A 24,201-nucleotide genomic window follows, 5' to 3' on the forward strand; every position below is an offset into this window, starting at 1 on the left:
CCTTTTATGTTGAGGACAATACCATGATGGACAGGGAGGATAGAAAGAAAAAGGTATAACATTTAAGGTCTTGCTTGTGGGACACTGTGGAAACAAAAATACAATGCTGACCAAGTGTCTTTGGGAAAGATGCATGCATGCCAACCATTTGTCTTTTGGCGTAATCATTAAGCTTGTTTACACTAAATTATGCCTTACGCATAAATGTGATCTAATTACGCGTTTTAAATATATCACCGTCCAAAAAATTAATAAATTGTTTTCCCATTTTTATTAACATCCCATTAATCCCACAGACAGAAAAGATGGCTTCTGTGCAACTACAACATAAGAGTACGCTTGTCCGTAGAGTTAAATGCACTTTCCTAACAGTATTATGTTCTTCTTATAGCAGCTGCCCTATTTCCAAAAAACAGGTTGGTTGTTCTTTAAAAGGTTTGACTTTTGTATATATCTATGTCAGCTGTGTGGCTTACTTAGGAGAAAACAGACTGGTTTTCTAATTTTTAAACTTTTATCGCAGATTATTGGTTCAAATTCATGTCTGGTACAGCTTCTATCTGTAGGTATATGGCGCTAAAAGTCTATTCGGATTTATTCTAGTCAATGTATATGTTAGAACAAAAAACAAAAATGTTTTTCAAAAAGTTTCACAGATGGATTAAAAAGAAGTAAAGGCCATTCAGAAATGAATACATGAATTCCATATTACAGGATTCCATTGTAGGGCAGCTTAATGCCCCTTGCAGGATGTGTGGAAAGGATTTTAATATTGGTCATGGTGATAAAACAATTCAACATTGACTTAGCTGTTTTACTAACTCCTATACTAAGGTAACCTCTTTTCTACAGCAGAACTAAACTAATTTTATAAATGTAAATGCGTTATGTACCGAGTTCTTAATAGAACAAGGACTACCTCTAGCCGTAGAAGACTGCATTGGTCCTTTGTTCAAACAGATGTGTCCTGAAAATATGCATATGCAAGAACAAAATCATCTAATATTGTTTGGTGTTTAGCAGAAGATACTTCACTTAAAATTACAGAAATCATGAAAATTTGGCCATTTCTTATTGCAACAGACATGGGTAGTGATTATGAAGACAAAAAGTGGTACACAGTCTGTGTCAGACTTTGATAACAAAAAGGGCAAAGTCAGTGTGTTCTTCTTTCAATACCAAAGTTAACAGTAGATTCCCCTGGAGAATACAATTTTTTATTTGGCAGAACTGTATGGGGTTTTCAGCTGATGCTGCATCTGTCATGACTGGAATTTATAAATGAGTTGCATTCTATAGTTTGAAAAATGTATCCGTCATTGTTCATATCAGGTTGTCTCTGTCATATGATGTTCCATGCTGCAGGAAAGGCTGATGAGACATTATAAGGAGAACTCAGGAAGTATCAAGTTGGCACTCTTCATGACGATGTACTTCATGCGGAGAGAGTTGATTTTTTTCATCTTATTTCCCAGCTGAAAGGCCCAATAACTGGAAGATATAAATTTCTTCTTCTTTGTCAGGTTAAAAAAGGAATATTAGTTCTTTACCATTGTAATGCTGAATGTTAGAGATTGTTCAGCATTAACAAAAGTAAAGCTGAATCCAGATCCAGGCTCTGCAACCCATCACTTAGTGCTCTACTCGTGCGCAAAACATTTATAGTCTCACCTGGTACAAAGTGTTTTGAAATGCAATTATGAGAGTCTGTTGCTTTTTAAAAATGAAAGTGTTCAATATGAAAACATGAAGCATTAATTTATGTTAAAAGTCCTAAGGGATACATGAATCATTTTGTACATATACTCATTGAATTTTAGTCCTGTTATATGTGGATGACTCTTTATCTGCTCAGATTATTCTTTTTGTCCACTTGAATTACTTGTTTTTCCTCGTCAGGGGTTGGTATGTATGAAGATGTAACAATATCACTGTGATTACATCCCTCCCTCCTTCGTCATGAAGATGATATAGACTTTTAACTGTTCTTATTTTTGAAACGTTGTCTTGAATATTTCCCATTGTGTAGCATTACTCCACTTGTGTAGGAACCGTTGCATTCAACTTTGTTTCTCTATACATCCTTTCATAATGCAGGTATACAGCAGTCTTTGTGTCTTTCTGTATGTGTGCCTACCTGCTCATCCCTTCTCGAATCTAGCACAGTCTTGTTAGTAAACAAATATTAATTGATTACACACCAGTTACAATTACCAAATTTTGTAGATGGCTTGTGTTTAGGGTAAGATGAAATCCTATTGATTTCAGGTCCATAAGGCCAAAACAAATGTGTGTCTGGTCGGCTGATGAACTCTGGTTTTCGTTCCTGACCCTTGCACATTTTACCCGCCCCATGTAAAAATCAATTATGAAATTGATTTGCGCTTCTAATTGAAATGGTTTTGCCAACTACTTACACTGCTACGTACACTAGACAGAGATGCTCACAGGATGTGCATTTGTGTAATTCACTAAAACGTGGTAATCATTTGCACACTTGAAACGCAGTCATGCACAAGAACTCCCATGAATTAGTTTCAAGTCACTCAGATGAAAATGTACTCTTCGCAGTGTACCGTTTTATTCAGCTGTTCACCCTTAAATTTCTTGTCCTAAGCCTAGTCAAACCAGTATAAATATGTTAGCATTTCTCGCAACGTGTATCTTTTAGGAACTATTTTTACATTCAGTTACTTCGGCGTGACATGAATGGTTGTTAAACGAAATTGCATTGGCACATTGGGCCCTGTAAAAATCATTATGTCATAGCTTGAACATTGCATCAAAGAAGTTTTACAAATGTGTATTTATAATATATCCTCTCAAGAAGACCGAAAATGACCGAGTCCCAACATCATTCATCTTTAGATGATGAATTCCTTTGGCAAATACTGGCTGATCATAGTGATAAAGGCAATTTATTTTTAACGTTGGGAAATATATCAGATTGTTAGAGCTGGAAAAGTGTTAATGGAGATACCAGTGAGTGAATTTTATCCCGAAATCGCGCCAAAATACGAGTCCGATGTACATAAAGGATGGTAAAAAAAATACAGATTGATGGTTAGCTCTGCATTTCGAAGGTACTTAGAAAATAAATGTAGGAAAAGTTGACTGCCAAATTGAAATATGGACAATTTAAAAGTAGTTTGCACTTTTAATGTTTGTTCTTGTCACAATTTAGGCATATTTGATCATGTGCTACAAAACTGTATAGCCCTGGCTGTAAGATTACAATAAATCTATTAAATAAGAATCTAAAAATGAATTTAAGAAGTAAATCTATTTATTTCATCATAATACCTATGTTTGAACATTTAGACTATGGCATCATTGACTTAAAATCCTGATACAGCAATATGGTAACTTAAATATGGCATTGTAGTCAGCAGGTTGCTAATTCAAGAAAGTTAAGCAGCGGCAAAACTTGTGTTAGTGAAGAATCTTGCTTTGGAGCAGAAGTATCCAAATACAATACCTTCGATCTATGGAAAATTTTACTCAACTACCATAAGAAAAAGTTTACAAACTTGCTTCACCTGGCTAAGATAACCATGTATATGGCCCTTTAGAAATCAGACTCTTCACAGTATAGAACAATATTCATTCAGAGGTAAGCAACATCTTAAGCTCAGAAACTGTCAACAGATTAATGCATATTGAACCAGAGGCAAGATCTTTTAAAGAATTTGATTTCAAAAGGGTCTAACAGAATGGAGCAGGACAAGAGCGAGATGGATATTAAATTGTTATGTAATATTGAACTATGGTCGTTTCCTCCTCCCCCTCATGTTTGTTCTGCTACCACTTATTTGTATGATATGCATGATACAGTGTGATTCTGCTATAACATTGTAGATATAGAACTTGACCGTGTTATAGACTGAACCATGTGATGTGCAACCAGTTCAGTTAGCTGAATACAATGATGCTTGTACCCCAATACATTTGTGGGAGAGAGTTAGGTAATAAATGTGGGTGCAAACATAAGTGACTTAAACACGCACCAACACGTCATTCAATCATGGGGAAAATGGATCCAACTTTGATTTGATCTGGCAATCCAATAAGTATGGTGTCTTTACAAGAAATTTAAAAGAAGACTTTTAAATATTGAGACAAACTAGTTGACTCTGTATCAGGATCTTTTAATTGTCTCATGCCCTTTCCACAATTACGGCCTCTTCCTTTCCCTCCTGCTACTTGTTCTGTTTCTTTCTGCCTTTGCTGAAAAGGTTCAATTATTTTTGTGAGTCTCTTTCTAAAGTCATCCGCCAAAGGTAATGATGAGAAGACGGTGAAGGTAGTACTACTATCGCTTGCAAAAAATCTTGAGCAAAAGAAAACAATCTGCTAAATCTAAATTAAAGTTATCCTCTCCTGGAATTATTACATTCATATTTGTAATTTCATCACTCTATGCATCAACATCAGAAGCACCCCAATATATAGACTTTATTGTTTCACCCGAATACATGGTCTTCATAGTTTGAGTTTTATTCAAACTATGTCGCAATGATTAGCTGCATACGAATCCTGTTGCGTCTATTTATTTCTGGCGATAGGATAAAACCGATCTCTTCTGATTAGAAGAGATTCAGCCCTCTCTGATTGAATGTTTTAACACGCATTTTGTTTGGTGAAAGATTGCAATACATTTCAATCAGGCTTTGGATATATATGTATATAAAGTTATGAATGCAACTACACCTAAGCACTGATCTTTGAAGGCCACTCAGCTTTTGAAAGAAGCATGACCATTTTCTGCATGATAGATTGAGTTATCCACCACGCTACCAAATAGTAGGAATGACTAGTACTTTTGGTGGAAAGACCACTAAGATTAAAGTGACAAATCAAAGGACGAAACTGGTTCCTTGAGTTGATTATCAGTGACTGGAATCCTTCTGGGTGGCTTATGTTTGGTTCAGGAAATTATTATTTTGATATTGAATTTAAATGGTCAATGATGCTGTGACTAAAACAAAATTCAAAAATGCTTTCTGCATTATTATTGATTATACATACTGAAGTTAGACTGTTAAGATTGCTCGCTCATGGAGATAAATTATTTCTGTGCGAAACGTCAGTTATCTACGAAGAAGTCTATAAAAACTGGGTCATGTTTATCATGTGCATTTTACAGCACTTGTGTTGATGGATTTCCTTGAATAATGTCACTAAACGAGTTGCTGTGCTTCCATTACTACCATCCTATAGACCTGTATAACCATGGTATGGGCATGTACAACTATGGTATGGACCTGTACAACCCTATTATTGGACTGCATAAATTATCCGTCCATAAATGTATATCCTTGATATTGCTCTGTAGTTCATATTGTTTATCCCATTGTGGTCAGACTTTAAATATGGGATTTATGATCAAAATTGTGACGAAGTATTGAGCAAGACATGTGATATTTCATCCGATTGGATGACCCTGCTCCCATTCTGTATGCCGTATTACTAATCCAATTTTGATCAAATGTGGAATATTTGCTTACGTCTTAAAGATCTCAGATCCTTTGCAATAATGAGCTAGATCCATACATGCTGATGAATTTACCTTGCATGTGATTGGCTGCATTATTGTGACTAATCCAAGCTGCCTAATCATGATAAATAAAAATGGAAGTCATGAGTGAAAATAACCTGAAAGCATGATATGGTGTTGAATAAATGAACACCCCTGTTTATGTCAGGTAAACACTGTTACACTATGTAAGTCAGGCTCCTTAAAATGTTTGGATTTTCTTTGCATTACGTTTGATAATATAGGAATATGACCTTATTTTAGGGATGGTGTGGGCAATAGGCAACGAAATAATGCCAAGTCAGGAACATATTTATTTGATTTAATACATATCAGCCAGCTCAGTGACTGAAATAAAGATAAATCGAGGGTTTAAATAATAACAGGATTATAACATTATTTGTGGACAAACCAACCGTAAAATTTAAATTTGTTAACTTTAATTTCGCAATAGAGGCTCCAAAACAAGCACACTAAAGCTAAGGCTGGGGGCTTCCTACCCATATTTTAGGCACATGCATTTTAAGTATGTTTTCATTGTCTGGTTCATATTTTATTTGCATTCCCTTCAAATCATCGACGGTGCATACTTTTCATCATCTTAATGTGCAAATAAACATGTGACAGTTGCCATGTCGATGTTTTTGACCGCTCGGGTGGCTTAGAGGTTAGAGTGTCCGCCTCAGATACGGGAGGTCGTGGGTTCAATCCCGGACCGAGTCAAACCGAAGACTTATAAAAATGGTACTTACAGCTAGGCGCTCACCATTTTGAGGTTAGCGTTAGGACTAGTCGACTTGATGTCAGGATAATGTGACTGGGTGGGACATCATGCTGCATGTCTGCAGCATGATGACCCATTGCTAGACATCACTATAAGCTGCCATACTGCAGACATATTTGCTGTATGACTGCAAAATTGTCACAGCTACATTAAAAATCCAAAACACAACACATACATTGTCCGTTTTCATATTTTATTTTTATTCCCTTCAAATTATGGACGGTGCATTCTTTTCAACATATTATTGTGCAAAATAAGCATTTAACAGTTGCCATGTCGATCTTCTACTGATTGTGTGGCGGGGGAATAGTCTGTATCCATGCAAGTTTCGTCTAGGCTTTAGGTTGTTGCTGTTGTTGTCGTTGTAGGGGTTAACGCCATTTTTCGACACACGATAAGCTATACATGGCGGCCAGTATAAATTGTGCAGGAAGAACCCGGGAAAACCCCGGAAAGAACCATCGACTCACAAGAAGCTACTGGCAAGCTTTGTCACATAACCACATGAGCCGAATTCGAGACTCGAAGCCACGCAGACAGAGGTGAGATGACGGTGAGCGTTTTAGACCACTCGGCCACTTGGGGCCCGTGTAGGAAATGATTAAATCTAACTCCTCCATTTTGACTATCTTGGAATTGATTATCAGCCCCCATTCACACATTTTTTAGAATGATTTAAACTGATGGACCATATTGTAATATTGCACATATCTTTGATACCCAGTTCATTATATCAACAATCAACAATCAGCTTTTTGAGAAAAATGGTATCTGTAAACAATTCCTTGAGCTGCATATAGTTACCCACGCTGATTAATGAATCAATTACTATGATTAGCATATGATGAATGGTTAATTATGATTATTTCTTCATATGACCATTGAATCTAGTAAAGTTAAAATATTGTCTAATGCTATTAAGGTCTATATTATTTGTAGGTGAAACAGGAAAACTTAACAGTGAAAAGACAATTTAAAAGAGAAGAAACATTGGGGCCTACAGATGAACTTGCCTTTGCTCCAAAGAAGATGAAAGCACCAAGTAAACCTTTCTAGATTTTTTAAAATTTTATTTCCCTTTGTTAGCTGTAGAAACATGTGGCTTCTAAGTTGGGCGTGTCCTTTCGTTTGTCTTTCCAAATTTCTGCTATTCCAACCATCACAGATGCTTTCATTATCACACTATAGCTTCAATAGTTTCATGGATTTTAACCATAGTTGAATGAACTTGACTAGATCTTAGTTGATTTTTATACAAGCAGCCAATGGCATTATGGAGATATATATACATATATATATATATATATATATATATATATATATATATATATATATATATATATATATATATATATATATATATATATATATATATATATAACTCATGATTATCAGACCAATCATCTTTATGCAGTCATCCTTCCCAAATTAACATCAAGGTGTGACCGAAATTTGCTTTTTGCTAGATAGTGATGAGTCGTGGCTGAGAGTGACTGCGAATATCTGTGCCACTGTTTCACAGAATTATTTCCTCTCATTGTTATATGTCCCCACTTTCGTTTGTACAAAACAACTTCCTTAATTAATGGATTTAAACCAATTGTAGTATACGGAGTGATGATGATCAGAGCATGACTAAATTTGTCTCAATTCTGTGTCGCTAGCTTGGAAAGTTTTGAATAATATTATTATTATTACATTCAATCCAATCGGTTTTGAAGCTTGACTGGTACAAGACATTGTCTAAGTTTCGGCACGGTGTTTGCATTCATCATCATTGTATGTCAGGCGTATAGTCGCTGAAGATGTATACCCGGTATTTGTTGTAAATGAAAATGATATCGAGCCTCCTTCCAATATGGTTACCACGACAACCTTCATTGAATTTTTTATAATAATTCTTGAACGGATGACTATATCAGCATGTGGTATTCACTGAAAGACATTTTATGATGTATGGATAATTCATAATGAAAATGGTCCATTCAGGCAATACAGACATATACTTGTCATGTTGAATATATTATTACTGCGCCATTTTTATGAATGAATTTCTGGACATGAGCTTTCAATGAAAGACTCATTATTTTTCCTATTTCCTTGTATATAATACTGGTGACAGGCTGATGACATATGTGACCGCCATGATTTCCATCTGAACAATGTTATTATGACTACTTCTCGTTCACGGGTTATGTGGTTCATGTGTTTTAGCAAGAAAAGTTCCTCTTGTTTCAGTGCGTCCTGTATGGAAATGATGTGCATCTGATATATAACATGTCCAGCATGGCAGCTGTCTTTGTATTGTTACTTAGTTAAAAGGGATTGTCGTTTCTCATAAGACTCCTTATGTCATGCGGATCCTTAATTGAGACAGGTTTGATCGGAAAATTTATATGACCACCATGGTGTCCATCTTGCAAATATTGCTAGAGGTACCCCTGGTAAACGGTGAGTGATTTTGACAGTGCGTTTTCATTAGAAGTGTTATTGTGGCGTGTACATAATCTTAAAATGATTGATGCAAATACCTTTAATGATTTTCCTCTTAAATTGTAGTCCATTTTTACATGAAGTGTTAATCAGTTCTTGTGATGTGTAGTTGGTCCTTAAATGAAATAACGCAAATTGCTCGCACCCAGACATTATGAAAATGTTGTTACTCTAACGCTAGATGCCTATATTAGAATGGGGTTTTCATCGAAAAATGGTCTTATCACGCCTAGTTGGTAGTTTTTGAAAATGGTTTCAGTCGTACATACAATATGTCTCCAATCCTACATATGTGCATTGCTTCATGGGTCTTTTTATCAGTTGGTTGGTTTTGGTAGACACTTTAAGCATATGTTCAAGATTATGTTATTGTGAGATCTTAGCATTATTTCAGTTTTATTTCAGTTAGTAAGAAAACGTTATCACACTACGATGGATAAACAATTGCCTTTTTTACTTCAGTGTGATTGCGTTATGGAATTTGGTCATTTTTATGCGCTAATTGTGGCTATTTTGTATGTTCATATCTTGAGGTATATACCTTGCATCATCTGTTCACAATTGTTGTAAGTTAATGATACTAGCTTGCTGTAAGTTAATGATATTAGCTTGCTGTAAGCTAATGTTACTTATGCTTGCTGTAAATTAATGATACTGGCTTGCTTGAAGCATATTGAATGATAAGGTACTATCAATTAAAAGTAGATGCTCATCATTTGCCATGATTATTTGAAAAAACATGCCTATCTGATTATAGCATTACAATATTTAAAATGAAAATGCAGCGGGTTTTTTTACTTACAATTGCAATAATTCTGGCATATACATCTCATATCATGAACACCTGGTCAAATGGTCATTTTATAATTTTAAGTACAGCTTCATATGTTAGATAGAAAAAACCTAATTAAATATCACAGATGAGATCTGGTTAACCTTGTATGAGAAAATAGGGGCGATCCCCATTCATTAAAAAAATAGAAATTAAAAATTGATTACTCTTGTCAGAGGTACCATTATTATGCAGATGCCATAATTAAACAAACTTAAACAACTGAGGGAATATTTTACTTCGGTCTGCATTATCAAATTGACATTGTATCGGTAAACATAGCATACATTACAATAAAATTCCTTTGGAAAACTTCCCTCTTAAACAGACAGCATCTAAAATTCTCCATTTGTTAACACAATTGGTATTAAACAGTATAAGAAACAGTTTGTGTACAAAATTGTATTAAAAACTTGGCTTCTTACTCATGCTATTATTTGTGAACGATCAATCTTCATCTTCTCACTGGACCATGAGGATTTTATTATTCATTTTATTGATTAGTCAATCATAAATAAAAATGATGCCAATCTGTCTCCTAAAATCACCAAGACACATTTGAACTTGAACCTTTTATCATCACTACATCTATATTGTTGATAATAGCACCAAAGAACTTACAATGTCTGGTTGGTTTTTGTTGTTTTAGATTTTAACGCCATTTTCGTCACAAGATAGGCTATACATCGCAGCCAGTATAACTGGTGGAGGAAGAACCCGGGAAAACCCCGGTAAGACCCACCACACCACGAGAAGCTACTGGCAGGCCTTCCCACGTACCCACGCTAGCCGAGATTTGGACTCGAACCCACGCAGACAGAGGTGAGATGGCAGTGATCCGGAATAGTAAGCTCTTTAGAACACTCGGCCACTCGGGGCCCCACCTTATCCATAAAGTGTACAGCTTCTAGCGATATGGCTATGTTGGCAAGCTTTCTCACATTCCCACGTTAACCGAGCTGAGACTTGAACCCACGCAGACAGAGGTGAGACGGCAGTGATCCGGAACGTTGAGCACTTTAGACCACTCGGTCATTGGGGTCCCTGTCTAGTTGGTCTTAAGGCCAAAGTAAAATGGTTTCTAATATAATACATAATAAGGCTACCATGGAAACCATCTCGAAAATCGTGTTACTATTGTTGCTCACAAGTGGAAAATCACTTCTTATAATTTCATGCTGGTCTAAATAAAAAATGGTGCTGCTCGCATGTTCTGGCATGTACGTTGGCCATCTTTAAACTTTTGTTATTTTTACTCGTCCTAAATTGAAAGTCCTTTCGACCCTGGATTTTCATTAGAATAGTTCAGTTGATGTCTAGTTGATCTACGTGAAAATGTTGCAAACAAGCCCTAAATATGCAACCGAACGGCTATTATTTACATCATGAAATTATTTCTGTCTCTGCTTCTTCCAACATCGAGGACTCTATCAACAAGGGATTTGCGTCAATATTCATATTAGAGTACATATTTGGTTCTAAATAAAACAGTTCTAATTTATACATCATATGCATGCACCTTGACAGCTAATTTGAAAATCGTGTTATCGCTGAAGAATATCAGAAACGATTTCAGGACTTAAAAGGAAGAAATGATCGACTATTGAATTCCTGGAATTCCCTTTTGGACAGTCGAGTGTCAGTCCCTTCTTGTGACTCTTGATTTCTCCACGCATTCCACTAACAACAGACGAATTGTTTTTACAGAACACGTCCTACAGAGATATTCTGGGCATATGATTTAGTTTAGACCATTTATTACACTTGCGTAACGTACTTGCCCTCAATATTGGTTTTGTTTGTACAAGAAACTGAAACTAATATATAGCCTTTGTTAATAGAATTATAGCAAGATCAAGATTGCGTTTCTATTGTCCTGGCCTCAGAGTATTTTATGTTTTGATTAAAACATTAAAATAAAGCAGCTGTAATGGTCAAAATGAGTTCAGGAATCTTCAAAAGATGCCGGTCCATGAATGGTGTAACGTATTACTCACTTGAGGAATCTTGGCATTAATATAGTGCATTTCACCAGCCTCTTTATGTGGAGCACTGGTTTCAACCACAGATGTATATGCTGATGACAATTCAATTCTCCCTAGCTCGACTACACAGAATTTTACATATGTTATAGATAGTTTTAAAAGGAGAATTCTCTATGTGTTATGTATATTTGATTTAATATATATATTTGATTTAATATAATTGTTTGTTTGTTCGTTTTAATTTTTTAAAATTCCTGCACGTGATATTGTAAAGTAACTTTCTTTACTGGAAATGACATTGTCCAGAAATTGAGTTCAGTTCTGTTTGACCTGACTGTTTTTCATGAACAACTAATAATGGGAATTTTGTATATAATGCTTACATAGTTCCTGACATTAATTCTGAATCAGTGATAGTTGAAATAAAGAACTTATTTCTCAGAGTAAGATTTGTAAAATGAAATCAAGGCCATACTTGGAATACTTGACAAATATCATGCATCAGTCGGGTTTTTTCCAGATGATTGACCCACATTCGGGCATCTTTTTTTCGTCATAGCTAGATTTATTATTGATATGTTGAGAAATAATGGTCATCATGTGCCTGAACACTGGAGATATCCACGTGTTTTATGTTGTGACCAAATTTTTGGGCTAATCATTTTGTTTTCATCAAATTGTTTGTATTCCAAGAGATTGTTTTTTTTTCCCTGGAAATACTTATGCTCTAAATTAATTCTTGGACAAGGACAGTAACCGAAATGTGCACAGCATTCAAACACTGGAACATTTTCTGTGATTCAACAAAGAACTGTTGAAACAACAGTACAACGCTGACCACATCATACGTCATCGCATTCCACTTTGGATTTCATTGGGATTCGAACTCAGCTTAATTAGGAGTTTGTATTCCTAGGCCTTCTGTTCTTGAGCTAATGGGCTTCCCGTACACATTTGCAACACCCATAGGGAGAATAATTTCTCTACATAGCACCTCCTTAATTTGATCTGTTGAGGTAAATCTTCAATCCAGTATTTACTGGAAAAGACCAAGCTAAAGGTCAATCACATTTAATTAGCAGGTTTATTGCGTCTGCATAAACATGTGGCCTATTGACAATGGATCTCAAAATTACAACCAAACGGATTTATTTATCCAGGTGTTAATTGCCAATTGAAAATAATGGTGCTCCTGCAGTGTTTACATACGGAATAATACAACTGACATGTAATTGAACAATTATGATTATTCTCTCTCTCTCTCTCTCTCTCTCTCTCTCTCTCTCTCTCTCTCTCTCTCTCTCTCTCTCTCATAACAGCAATCATATTCTTGATTTGGAAGCAGAATGAGACCAGATTTGTACATACGTTTTGTAGGTTAGATAGTCGAGTGTCGTATGTTCCGTAGACCTCGTCTCAGCATGAGCTCTTGATATTTCGTCCACGGACATTACCACAAAATGATAATCATTTATTTCACATATAAATGTTTGTACACTGAAATTAATAATTATTTTTTCATGTACGAAACATTCCATGAAATACGGGATAGGAACAATTCGGAACTTCTTTGACAGACTCACTGATGCAAGTTTGGCCAAAAGTGAGTTCTGCTGATGAAGATGTGCTTGTGTTACATTTCTAGGACATATCGTGGGACATGGACAAGTTAAACCTATAGATCCTAAGGGCAAGGCTATCTCTGAAATCCCTGTGCCATTTAGTAAAACGCAACTGATGAGATATTTAGGTATGGTTGGATAGTATCGAAAATTTCTACCAATTTTTCCATAATTGCTGAACCTCTGACAAATTTATTAAGCTAGAAAAGCAAGTTTCTGTTGACTCACAAAAGGTCAGGAGGCTTTTGCCAAGTTGAAAGCCATACTTAAAAGAGCGCCAGTTCTTACAGTTCCAAATTTCAGCCAATCATTTAAACTGGCTGTTGATGCAAGTGATGTTGGAGTTGGAGCAGTATTGATTCAAGACGATGAAAATGGTCTTGATCATACAGTGTGTTATTTTTCTAAGACATTAAATAAGCACCAAAGACACTATTCAGCAATGGAGAAGGAATGTTTGGCTTTGATATTGGCATTACCACATATTTAAGTGTACATTAGTTTAGCTACTTTTTCGAGTATTGTGTTTAGTGATCACAACCCCTTACTTTCATTGGCAAGATGAAAAATAAAAATCAAAGACTACTATGGTTGAGTTTCTTTTTAAAGGAATATAATACTGACATCAGGAACATCAAGGGAAAAGAAAATGTAATAGCAGATACACTTTCCCATGTATATTTTATGCATACTGTGCATAATTCATAACTGTTCTTGTGTTACTTTTTAAAATAAATAAAATGTCATATCTAATTAATGGAAAAAAGAAGTCTTTTTATGAAAATGTTTATTTGTCATTATGGGGTGAAGTTTTATGTATATTTGGTTTAATTTATATTTGATTAAATTTACTTGTTTGTTTTTTAGTTTAATTGTTTTAAATTCCATTACATGATATTGTAATCTAACTGTATTTACTGGATTTGACATTGTTCAGAAATTCAGTTTAATTCTATTTGATCTTACTGTTTTTCTTAACCAACTAATAACAAAAGCTCTGTGTCTAATGCTGACCTAGTTCCTGACCTTGATTCAGACTCAGTAAGAGTGAAATAAACAATTTTTTTTTTTATTTTTACTTTTATTCTTTCTCAGAATAAGATTCATAAAGCGAATCGAGCCCATACTTGGAGTACATTACAAATAACATGTATAAATGTTTTTTTTTTTCCAGAGGATTAACCCACATCCGGGCAACTGTTTTGTGTCGTAGCTAGATTTATTATTTATGTGTTGAGAAATAATAGTCGTTACTTGCCTTAACAGTGGAGACGTCCAGGTGTTTTATGTTGTGACCAGTTTTTTGGGCAACTTATTTTGTTTTCTTCAACTCATTTGCATTCCAATAGGTTATTTTTCCCTGGAAATACTTGTGCTTTAAATTAATTCTTGGACAAGGACAGTTATAACAATTTGCACAGCATTCAAACTACTGGAATATTATTTCCTGTGATTCAACAAAGAACTGTTGGCACATGAGTACGACGTTGATCACAACATACATTATCGCCTTCCAATTCGGATTTCATTGGGATTTGAACACAGCTTTGTTAGGAATATTTGTTACTATGACTTCTATTTTATTAATTCTTGGTTTATGTTTGAATCAGATTCATAAAACCGTAAGTTGCTTTTCTCATTCTTACCTTGTTTTTCTAGGGAAAAAAGTTATTTGTTAAATTTTACAAAGCTTGTTGTCTTCACTCTTTTCTTGTTATTGTGTGAAAGAGCTTAGACACGTAACACTATATTTTATTGGATTCTAATTACTTGTGGATTTTGTGGTTTAAACAAAGCATTAATTTAGCAATGAAGCATGTTTCTTTTATGGAAAAAATACAATTTGAAATCAATGAAAATAATATTGTTGGCATGAAATAATGATGTGTATCCCATGAACCTGAATTACTCTACTGATTGGTTATCTTTTATAAATTAAATGTTAAACAATGTATTACTTTCCTCAAAGAGTTACAGAATCAGCAATAAATCTCTTTTCTATTAATTGTAAATTGTTGGACGTGACAAAGTCATTGGAATACACGTTGGTAACAACCCAACACAGTTTTCAATCAAGCGAACGTTTTTCATGGTGTGTTATATCGCGGATGGATACTATGCAGATAGTTTCGATAGTCGAACGTTGTCCTTAACTCTTGAAAATTTGCAATTCATGACAATTTTCTTGTGCTGACATTTCTTATCAGACCATGATTTGGATGTAAATAGAGCTTGGAGGAGACAGAAAAGTATTTCTTAATCGATGTAGTTCCCATTCGCCCAATCAGGTTTAGATAATACATCTCTGAGGATATAATCACAAATTCTGTATTAGGGTACTAATTTGCCAGGCTTTCGTGGTTGAGAATTTTAAAACCCAATAAACAATTGTTATTACTTGGAAACCGTCAGACCCCTTAGCACGGTCCACATATCTGAGCAGACATTTGTGTCACTCAAAAAACATAAATACTAATACTCATGGAAATAAAGGAATTCCATATAATTCTCTTCTATCTAAATATTTGCCTTATTTAAATTTGCTGTATTATTGCTTCGTGCATAGATTGTATTAGACCAGTTGATGTGCTATCTGTTTTTAGAATGAAGAATATATAGGTAAACATATTTTGAATTGAATTAAAAGCGCAAGAGATGTGCTTTTCTTTCATAGATCTCTACATTTCTTAGGCCTATCTGCAAATACACGTGTGTATCTTCAAAATGTCCTTGTTGTACTTTGTCGTTTCAGACCTGCAGGATCAAGATGAATTTTTAGAGACGGTAAGAAATGATGATCAGAAGGTAGAAGAAATAATAAGAAATCAAAAGATACCAAAACCAAACACCATGGAGGAAGCAGTAAGACTATATGGATATTGTCAAGGTGTCAAGAGGGCCCTAACTGAAATGTCCAAGCTGCTTCGGGAGCAAATTTCTGATGCTGTTGGCGTCTGGTGCGGATATCGACCAGAGGAACCTGGTACTCCTGTATTTGTAGTGACTCTCAAAAACCAGAAATGCACATTGGTTAATGGGAAGATCAAAGAACCTTTTAACCATTACAAAATTATCACTCGGTATAACTATATGCATAACAATGAAGAAAAAAGTATTTTAGAACTGTGTGGTAGTACAAGTGTCAGATCTGAGGACGTCCCTCATGTAAATAACTGCATTGCTACGCATTCTGAACATCTTATGAGGGAACATAGTAACCTGAGTATAATTAGAGCATGTTGTGTTAAAGCACGTGGTTACGCGAGAAAGAAATTAGAAGTTGAAAAGGACACGTGTATTGTTTTCTATGTTCCTGTGAAGGGAATCATACCGGTAGGAGAAAATAAGTTACCAAATATTATTGATGATATAGTTACTGATGTTAGGGAAGGAGAATTCACATTATTTGCAGACCACAAAGCATTAGAATACCACCAAAAACTACGTATGGGTTGCTGTATAAGCCGGTGTATATGTCGGGCAGATGAATGTAAGAAAAGCAATAACTGTAAGATTGGTACTTTAGGTGGATTTTTAGAACTACCTGATAAAAAAGTTGGTTGCCTAACAGCTGCTCATGTTGTGCTAGTGGATTCTGGGATTAAAACCTACGTCAAAAGCAGTGGTGAGGGAAAGAGAATTAATTCCAGTCTTGAAGAAGGAGAGCTAATAATACCAATGCACCAGCCTATACAATCAATGGGCCATAAACCTTTTGGAAAAGTAAAGATTATAGCCTTGGAAGAAGGGAACATTGAAATACCGTCTGTGGATGCAGCTATCATACAAATTACAGATGAAGAAAGAATACCAGAAACAGGAAGGTTTCCTGATGGTGATTTTAAAGATTTTTTTAGCGGTAAAGAGACATTCATAAAAATGCGCTAAATCATTGCCCTCCTCTGCCAGTCATAATATAAGTGACCGGATAATAACAATTTATATTATTTTTGTTTTTATCAGTCTTGCTTAGAGTTACCATTGAACTTTGTAGAACTTATTATAAGATATATGGTGTATTTATTTTAATTGTCACCATATTTTTGCTTTAAATGTACCCTTCCGTTTTTGTCAGTCATTTAATGCAAGAAGCATTATCATAGGCACTGATAATATTAGATCTTGGTCCAATAAAGACGTTATCACAAATTAAGACAATAATTTCTTGAAAGTTGGATTAGATTATTATCGATAAAGGGCTCTACAACTTGAATATGAACTAACATGCTTAATATTCTTATTTGCATGATTTCTAATTATCACTTAATCACGCTTTCCAATCATGCCTTCAGTCAGGATTGACTAAAGGATTTCTTGTAGTAGTATCCAATCATCCTGTCATCGAACCGACCATTAATTCCTTCATTCAAGAGTTGACATCAAGGTTTTATTTTATTGCTATCCAATAATCCAATATGATGCTGTCCGTCAATACTATCCTAAGTTGGTTTATGTTTTTCTTCAGTGCTATACACTCATTCTTGTATTCAGATCTCCGTCGAACGCTTCATTCAAGATTTGACTTCAAGCTTTTGTTCTTGTACTTTACATTCATTCTTTTATTCGGCTTCCCATCAATCACTTTTTTCAAGCTTTAGTTTGAACAGAGTAAAATCTTTATGAATGATGTTGTATTGCAATGTTTATTTACAGGGTTGCTTCGGATTTTAACGGAATATAGATCAATCTAAAATAAATATAATAGCTACGTATAACATAGAGTAAACTACTCATGCTTAATGCAGGTGGCTAACAATTAAATGCATTCGTCATAATTTATGATACAGGTTTTAACGATGATAGAGTCTTTCGATTTTTTAATCACGAATTTCAGATGAGAACTGTATTATACTCTATTGGAGTGGTGGGTATAGTGCTGTAATTGAAATGTGGCGAGATCAGGTTCGCTTTTCATATATCACCAACACAATCACGTTTTCATTATCTATAATTATAGGTCTAACAAAGGAAGATCCCCTGGTCTTCACTACTGGAACAATTCTAGATGAGACTGAGATCAATACAGAGGACTCGCTGGTGATCAAATTCGGATGTGTCACAGGTTTAACATTGGGCTATCTCAATAATAGTGAGAGTTGTGTTCGACAAGTGGCAATGGACAGCAATTATTGCTTTCCAATCATGTTTAGACAATTGGAAGTAAAATCTAATACACTTCATCATGTTTTTGCAGCCAACGGTGACTCGGGAGCATTAGTCTTCCTTTGTGTAGGTGGAAACGTTCGAAATATATGTGCTGTTGGAATGGTCGTTGGTGGAAGCACTGCATTAGGCACATGTGTTGTCACTCCTATCAAAGCCATTTTTAATAAGCTTGGATTAGAAAACAACAGGCTCAAAGTGTTTCCTCCTAGTGAACCGTCAGAAATTACAGAAAGTCAACCACATTCCATCCTAATTGAAGTCTGTAAATCATTATCAGAGAAAATGAGCAGTTTAGAACAAAGCATCAGTAGTAGAATGGGTATTTTAGAAACAAAAATAGGCAGAGTGGATATCATAGAAAAAGACATAAATGAGATTAAAGAAAGTTTAAACAATTTAAAAGAACCAAAGTGAGTTAGAAATGATAAAGTCATTATCTTGTCGTTCAGTATATTCGATAGTTTCATTTTCAAATTGAAGTTAGTGATTAGGTATTTCATCTTTGATACATATTGTAAACAAGCCTTGATCTGTTTGACTCTGCACTACATATATTACTGAATATGCTGGCTTATAAGTGTTTTTCAACCACAACCATAATTGTTGCAACTCGAATTCTTAAAGTATGTTACCGAAAGTAATTGAAACCAACAGTTTAAACAAAATTCAACACACATTTTATTTATTGCCCTCGAATACAAAATAAACATACATTCAAAAGATACTTACAGTATTGTGAGATAAATTCCAAATAATGGTACATTTCTTATTACAAGAATATATAAAATTATGAATGAATTTGTATAAAGTTGAATGTTGAAACAGCAATAAAGAATTTTGCCCTGATGTATAGACCAGTAGTTTTCAATGTCACGATATACCAATCATGCAGTCCATAATGTCTTTCAATGAATTCACAACATTCCAACGTTATTTGTTAATCCAATGTCAATTGGCATTTTAGTAATTCCAATAAATAATTTAAATAAATAATTACTCTCTAATTACTTTTGATTTTCAGTAACATAACTGCACATTTAATAGATTCTCAAACAATTGTCTTAATATAAATAAATTACTTATCATATTCAATATTTATACACATACCTAATTTACCTAGAACGCATTACAATGTTTCGGGAACTTAAGTATGTAATATTAAATATTAAAATTAATATATGGTGAACATTAATTAGTATGAGATCTTACTGTCCCATTGAAAGAAAATAATGAAGTCATCAACGCATTTAATATTTAATCAGATACAAATATAAGAACATATGAATCTGTGTGTGGAAACTGTATATGCTTTTGTTCTGTATAGCATTAGAAATGCTACTAATTTAATTCCATGAAGAAATCCATTTTGGGGAGGCTGGTGTCAAATGGTTAGGTGCCCTCTCTCATCTGTCAAAATGATAAACTATTAGGTGAAAACAAGAATGTTTGCCATTTGAATTACTCTGAACCACCTCTTGTAAACAAAACCCTCCGAATAAAAGTATGCATTCTCATCCGCTTCTGGTGTGATTCAGGTATCATCCACTGAAATGGATTACAGCAACATGTACTATGTAACCAGGAAAAAACCCGAGTATTTAGCTCTTTGATAAAGCATTTAATTTTTAGTTCCAAAATCACTTATCAAGTCCAAAAATAAATGTTATTCAAGATCCTCCTTTAATGAGCTCCTAAATTTTAGTTTTACCACATATTTTGAAAGGCACATGTCAAACGAATGGCACTTCAGGGCTTTAAACAACAACAAAAGATAATCCGATGAAACTGATTAGGTACCTTAAGATATTTTGAATTAAAATAACTGACATCTTCTTAAAGAATGAAAATAATTAAATGTAAAAACCTGTGAACAATTGTTGAATCTGATATGCGAGAGGATAGAAATACTCGAAGAATAACTGAAATGAGATTCACAAGAGTGTTTAATTGTATAACATCATAATCCAGTTGTCGATAATTGACAGCACTGCATCGATTACTGCAGTGTGGCAAGCGCAGCAGTACATAATAATGATCTTCAGAGTCGTCATCTCAGTCACTGGTTGAAGCAACATTACAAAGTCATTTTTTGACATATTTAAATCGTAAAAGGGAAACAGAACTCTACCGCCAATCTACAGTCCCGAAAACTGGTAAAATAGAACACAGTCTTGAGTTTACTCACCAACATGCTAACTCCGTGACTTCAAATTATCTCTCGGGTTACAGGATCGGTTACTGCACAAATATTGCTTCAGTGAGCAATGAAATTTACAGAATTGACGTGTTACATTGTGACGGTTCAACATTGAAAATTGCTCCTAATTTGTTAACGCGAGGCTGCAATTTTTTGATTTGTATTCTTGCGACTCAAATATCTTGTGTGTATATTTAGAGTTCGTAAAAAAAGTCTGCTGTCCGTAAACAGGGGAAGTAACTGCCTTTAAATAATTGATACCGAATAAAGTCTCTGTCGGGGAAAATCACATTTCATCTTCCATGGTTTGATCTGATTTCTTTTTAAACAAGCACAATTCACAACGCTCAATTCTTTATAGAATGTTGGCAGAATGGATGCATTTCTCTCTCTCTCTCTCAACGAAAAACAATTTTTGTATATGTTTTTAAAATTTGTATTTAGTAAGTAAATAACTGACAATTTTTTTCATGTGGCAGCAGATTACATTGAAACAAATATATGACAATTCTTTCGAAAACTTAATGCCAGAAGTTAATATTACAAGAGTTACTGAAACTATATTTGATGGTGCAGTCAGTAAATAGCATTTACAAGTACTTGACATCAAATACCTTGCTGTATTAAGTTAGTCTGTAAATAACTTTGCAATCAGCAATGCCTATTTTACTAGATGGAATTCTTTATTCAGTCTTCCATATATGCTCTATGTTAAAGTTTATCCACTGTGCTGCTGTTTGATGAATGACTGCAAATGCACTCCTTCTTTCCTTGCAATTGTAAATAAATTCACAAAAGATGAAGAATTTGCATTTGTCGATGAAACCACATTGGTTCATGCATGTTTAATTCACATTTATACAAGGAAATTGTCTGATCATTTTGTACCCATAACACTTGAAAACATTGTTGATCTGGGTTTATTTATTAATTTTGTAATATATAAGAGCTATATCATACTAAGTCCTAATACTGTGGAAAGTGATTGAATTAGTTCTATAGTAAACATTGTATGGGATGACTTTGATAATATACTGGTTATGTGTATTTGTAAGGACAAGTTTTTGTATTATTTAAAATTGTTTTACCTGTAGATTTAAATATTTGTATTTTTAGGAATATAAACAGTTTAAATACGACCAATAGTTATTTTATGATTAAAATCCATGTTATTGACAAAATAGCCAATTCAATGTACAATCACTTGAAGAATTTTCTTTTAATATGCAGCAAGCTCAATTGTTTATCTAACCTGGTTGATATTTTCAACAAGATATATCATTAAATTGGAAAACAATATATTTGCAGAAATAAATTATATTTTATATTAAACACGGACAAGAAATCAGTTTAATTTAATATATATATATATTAATAAGGGCTGTTCCAGTAAAACATTTATCCCCCGGGGGGAAGGCACTTTCAAATTCAACCAACCCACAACAGAAGCAATTTAAAAAAATTATGATCCACCATCAGGTGTGTTTTATTCGAGAAACACTGCCCCCTACAGAAATACATTTTTTAACATAATTTCTGGCTATGGGTTAGTGGGCAGTAGAAGAGATTTTAATATGGGGACAGAAGTGATTTAAATGACAGCTGGCTGGAGGTAATCTACTGAATTCATATACATCATATAATCTACTGCATATTTTTATTTGTATTCATTCATTATAATCAGTCTTTTGTCCTTTTCTTTGTTTTTCTGTCAGCCAAGTATGTCTCATGGTGGCTTATTATTTGAAGATGTCAGTGATCAGTCCCTTAATACCTACTAATTTAACATCCATGAGTACAGATTTTATAATAAATATTTCTATTCTAATACAGAAATCATGAATTTTTATCCTTATTAAACTCTGTGTTTCCTAAAGTGATCAATATGTCTTGCTATTTTTCTTTGTTCTCAGTCATGCTGCTTTTGATTGGAATAATAGTTAAATCTTGTATTCCTTTAAATATGTGGTCAGATTCTATGATTCATGATTATTATTTTCTTCCAATAAATGTTTTGGTAAACTTATATGATTTGTCAGAATAAAAACAATGATGCCTGTGGAAGTGATGTTGCATATTCGTCTACTTTTATATACATAATTTCTTGCAAGAACATCTTTTTCAGTTACCGATGTCTTATTTTTACGCCTTGTTGCAAGACTAATATAAAGTTATTAAAAAATATAGCAAGTCAAACATTTGTATATCATAGATTTAAAAAAATGGATGAAAGTCAAAGAATCGTTTTTCCCAGAGCACTCATAAAATCAATGTCATTGCAGTTAACTGTAATGTCAACAGCATCATAATCATCACTGATGGCCTAGCAGTAACGTTATGCACTTTCAATCCAGTTGTCACAGGTTCTATCTCCCACTTCTAGTCGTTCATATGAGACTTATAGCTATGGCCTGAGGGGCTTTCATGGCAGAGTGGTATAAGATGCTTGTCTTGTGATACAGATCTGAGGGGCTTCCATGGCAGTGGAACAAGATGCTTGTCATGTGATTACTTGCCTCCAATATGTAAATGAGAATGTTACCAGTTACTTGTGGAAGGTCAGTGATTCTACATAAATGGTGTCTCAAAAGGACTTGGATTTTCTTCAGTAGTAAAACTGGCTGCCATATATAGATTCTCTTCATCTGAAAATGGTGTAAAGGCCATAATGATCTACTAAAACCCCGGAGATCTCATGTCTAAATGACTACAGCTGTTGGAGATAAACATCAAATCAACAGAGGCTCTTTGTGCCCAAGTGTACTAAGGTGCTTGCTTTTACATCACTTAAACATCTCACAGAGTGAGTTTGTGTCACAGATCAACCAATTTAGGTTGGTGGTCTTTCGGGGTTCTTCCTCCACCTAATATATTGTAAAAGAAATCACCAAAAAAACCCAAAATCAAACCACACTGAATCAACCAACTAATCAAACTTGGCCACAGCAGCAAAGGTAATATTCAGTCATTTTTGCCACAGCTGTACGAGTTTATAACTTTTGACTAAATTAATTTTTGTAGACCTTAGAATATCGTCGAATATCGTCAGTTATGCCTTTCTGACAGTTACCTAAAAGTCATCATCAGTAGGTGCAAATTAATTTTTCATGGTGAGCATGCGAGATGGAAAAGTCTTGAGCAATCCTGCATCACTCACTGCCGAAAGGTTTACATTTAGCTCACTTAGATTTTCTCTTAACAATGTTCATTGTTCCAACTAGAACTGTTATAACTTATTCAAGCTATATTCACCAATATCTGATGATATGCATCTGTAATAAATATTTGTAACAATGTATGAGAATGCATCAATGTTTTTTCAATGATGAATTTGAATTGAGCAACAACCACAATCAACAAACCAAGAAATAAAATTATTCACACTCTCTCAGGCAGAAGTAGGGTAGAATCATAATCTGCCAAAAGTTTTTTAATTTTTTAAAGTTGCCAAGTATTTTTTTCCGACCATACTGATTCAGTGGACATATCACCAGAATGGACAGAAACAGACCAGAAGGATAAAATCAATTTGATACAGCTTTTAAGTAGCTCAATTCATATTGGTTTAGTTAACTGTACACCCATT

The 24,201-nt window shown here is 34.4% G+C and overlaps 1 protein-coding gene across 1 annotated transcript; it reads left to right on the forward strand.

Moving 5' to 3' along the window:
• On the forward strand, positions 1-23,911 carry LOC149773261 (uncharacterized). The gene is made up of 4 exons (XM_089946539.1): positions 1-53; positions 7,260-7,362; positions 16,005-17,111; positions 18,210-23,911. Exons 1-4 carry the CDS (start codon positions 24-26, stop codon positions 18,830-18,832), a joined length of 1,863 nt encoding a protein of 620 aa, XP_089802665.1. The 5' UTR covers positions 1-23; the 3' UTR covers positions 18,833-23,911.
• The last annotated feature ends 290 nt before the right edge of the window (positions 23,912-24,201 follow it).

Source organism: Sinohyriopsis cumingii, unplaced genomic scaffold (genome assembly GCF_028554795.1).
Source record: "Sinohyriopsis cumingii isolate HCF-2022 unplaced genomic scaffold, ASM2855479v2 utg000721l, whole genome shotgun sequence".
NCBI lineage: Eukaryota > Metazoa > Mollusca > Bivalvia > Unionida > Unionidae > Sinohyriopsis > Sinohyriopsis cumingii.

Coding starts and splice junctions, on each gene's coding strand:
- LOC149773261 (XM_089946539.1), top strand. CDS start 24: ATGATGGACAGGGAGGATAGAAAGAAAAAG. Junction 54..7,259: donor GGGAGGATAGAAAGAAAAAG/GTATAACATTTA, acceptor TATTATTTGTAG/GTGAAACAGGAAAACTTAAC. Junction 7,363..16,004: donor AAAGAAGATGAAAGCACCAA/GTAAACCTTTCT, acceptor TTGTCGTTTCAG/ACCTGCAGGATCAAGATGAA.